General features: G+C 44.0%; 1 protein-coding gene across 1 annotated transcript; it reads left to right on the forward strand.

Moving 5' to 3' along the window:
• The first annotated feature begins 1,320 nt into the window (after positions 1-1,320).
• Positions 1,321-2,084, forward strand: LOC138843527 (peptidyl-prolyl cis-trans isomerase A). Its single transcript, XM_070047835.1, has one exon. It carries the CDS (start codon positions 1,367-1,369, stop codon positions 1,859-1,861), a length of 495 nt encoding a protein of 164 aa, XP_069903936.1. The 5' UTR covers positions 1,321-1,366; the 3' UTR covers positions 1,862-2,084.
• The last annotated feature ends 463 nt before the right edge of the window (positions 2,085-2,547 follow it).

Below are 2,547 nucleotides of genomic sequence, written 5' to 3' on the forward strand. Positions count from 1 at the left end.
TTAAATGGAAAATTCAGAGAGAAGCAATTTATAAGTTTCAAGTTGTGTGCCATTCTGAGTAGTGTGATGAAATCTCATGCCTTCCAGCTCTGTCCTGCTTGGGTTGTATGGCATCATCCATAGGCCCGCCTATCCAGGCTTTATATGCTGCCTGTCTATTAGTTGCTTAATAGCCATCTTGGTTATCAGATCAACTTTCACAACATCAACAGAGCTTATAGTAAAACAACTTTTACAGAGTAGCTTAATGTTATACTGCAGTGCCTATGTTATTCACCTTACTTCATCTAATTACACAGTCATTGTACTATCTCACATCATAAGAAAAGTACAATACAGTAAGATATTTTGAAAGAGATATCATATTCACACAATTTTTATAATAGCGTATTGTTATGTATTATCAGTTATTGTTCTTATCCTCTTACTATGTCTAATTTACAAATAAAACTTTATTATACATTATGTATTCATGGAGCAACATAGTAAATATACAATCCATTGTTTTAGGCATCTACTGGGGTCTTGGAAGGTATCCCTCCTGGATAAAATGGGACTACTCTACTCCTATATATATCCACAAAAAATGGAAACACAAATCCTGGAAAAAATGTATTTAAATGTTGATAGCAGCATTATTTGTAGCAACCAAACAATGGAAATAAATGTTCATCAATGATGAATGTATAAATAAGATGTCATTTATTCATAAAACAGAATATTATTTGACTATCAAAAGGCATGAAGTATTGATACATGCTACACCATGGGTAAACCTCAAAAACATTATGCTAAGTGAAAGAAATCAGTCACAAATATCATATACTTTATGATTCCTTTTATACAAAGTGTCCAGGATAGGTAAAGCTTTGGAGTCAGAAAGTAAGTTAGTGTTTGCCCAGGGCTGTGCTGAGGGAAGATTGGGGAATGACTGCTAATGAGTATAAGATTTCTTTTTGGAGGCCGGCGCCGCGGCTCACTAGTCTAATCCTCCACCTTGCAGCGCCAGCACACCGGGTTCTAGTCCTGGTCGGGGCGCCGGATTCTGTCCCGGTTGCCCCTCTTCCAGGCCAGCTCTCTGCTGTGGCCAGGGAGTGCAGTGGAGGATGGCCCAGGTGCTTGGGCCCTGCACCCCATGGGAGACCAGGTGAAGTACCTGGCTCCTGCCATTGGATCAACGTGGTGTGCTGGCCGCAGCGCGCTGGCTGCGGCGGCCACTGGAGGGTGAACCAACGGCAAAAGGAAGACCTTTCCCTCTGTCTCTCTCTCTCACTGTCCACTCTGCCTGTCAAAAAAATAAAAAAATAAAATAAAATAAATAGGCTTTGCAGACACCGTTGTCGCCCGCAGCTGCTTTCCGTCAGCCATGGTCAACCCTACCGTGTTCTTCGACATTGCCGTCGACGGCGAGCCTTTGGGCCGCGTCTCCTTCGAGCTATTTGCAGACAAAGTTCCAAAGACAGCAGAAAACTTCCGTGCTCTGAGCACCGGAGAGAAAGGATTTGGTTATAAGGGTTCCTGCTTTCACAGGATTATTCCAGGGTTTATGTGCCAGGGTGGTGACTTCACACGCCACAATGGCACCGGCGGCAAGTCCATCTATGGAGAGAAGTTCGAGGATGAAAACTTCCTGCTGAAGCACACAGGTCCTGGCATCTTGTCCATGGCAAACGCTGGGCCCAAGACAAACGGCTCCCAGTTCTTCATCTGCACTGCCAAGACTGAATGGTTGGATGGCAAGCATGTGGTCTTTGGCAGAGTGAAAGAGGGCATGAGCATTGTGGAAGCCATGGAGCACTTTGGGTCCGAGAACGGCAAGACCAGCAAGAAGATCACCATTGCCAACTGTGGACAACTCTAATGCGTCTGTTTTATCTCACCCACCTGACCATTCCTCTAGCTCAGGAGAGCGCCCTCCGCCCCATCTGCTCGTGACGCCCTGAATTGTGCTCTCCCTGCAGGTCTTTGGTTCCGTGTTTTCCTTACTTCCCCTCCAAGTCTAGCGGAATTGCAGAGTTAAAAGTTATGATTATGAAATAAAAACATAAACAACAACAGCAACAAAAAATAAATAAATAAATAAAGATTTCTTTTTGGGTGATACAAATGTTCTAAAATTAGATTCTTGGGATAGTTACACAACTCTTTGAATATAGTAAAATCATTGGGTTACAAATTTTTTAAAGATTTATTTATTTAATTGAAAGAGTTACACAGAGAGAGAAGGAGAGGCAGAGAGAGAGAGAGGTCTTCCATCTGCTGGTTCATTCCCCAGTTGGCTGCAATGGCCGGAGCTGTGCCGATCCGAAGCCAGGAGCCAGGAGCTTCTTCAGGGTCTCCCACGTAAGTGCAGGGACCCGAGGACTTGGGCCATCTTCTGCTTTCCCAGGCCATAGCAGAGAGCTGGATTGGAAGTGGAACAGCTGGGACTCAAACTAGTGCTCATATGGGATGCTGGCACTGCAGGCGGTGGCCTTACCTGCTATGCAACAGCTCCGGCTCCTGGATTATAAATTTTAAATGAATGAATCTCATATATATATATAT

Source organism: Oryctolagus cuniculus, chromosome 8 (genome assembly GCF_964237555.1).
Source record: "Oryctolagus cuniculus chromosome 8, mOryCun1.1, whole genome shotgun sequence".
NCBI classification, from domain to species: domain Eukaryota; kingdom Metazoa; phylum Chordata; class Mammalia; order Lagomorpha; family Leporidae; genus Oryctolagus; species Oryctolagus cuniculus.

Excerpts from the sequence above, each read along its gene's own strand:
- LOC138843527 (XM_070047835.1), top strand. The coding sequence starts at position 1,367 with ATGGTCAACCCTACCGTGTTCTTCGACATTGCCGTCGACGGCGAGCCT.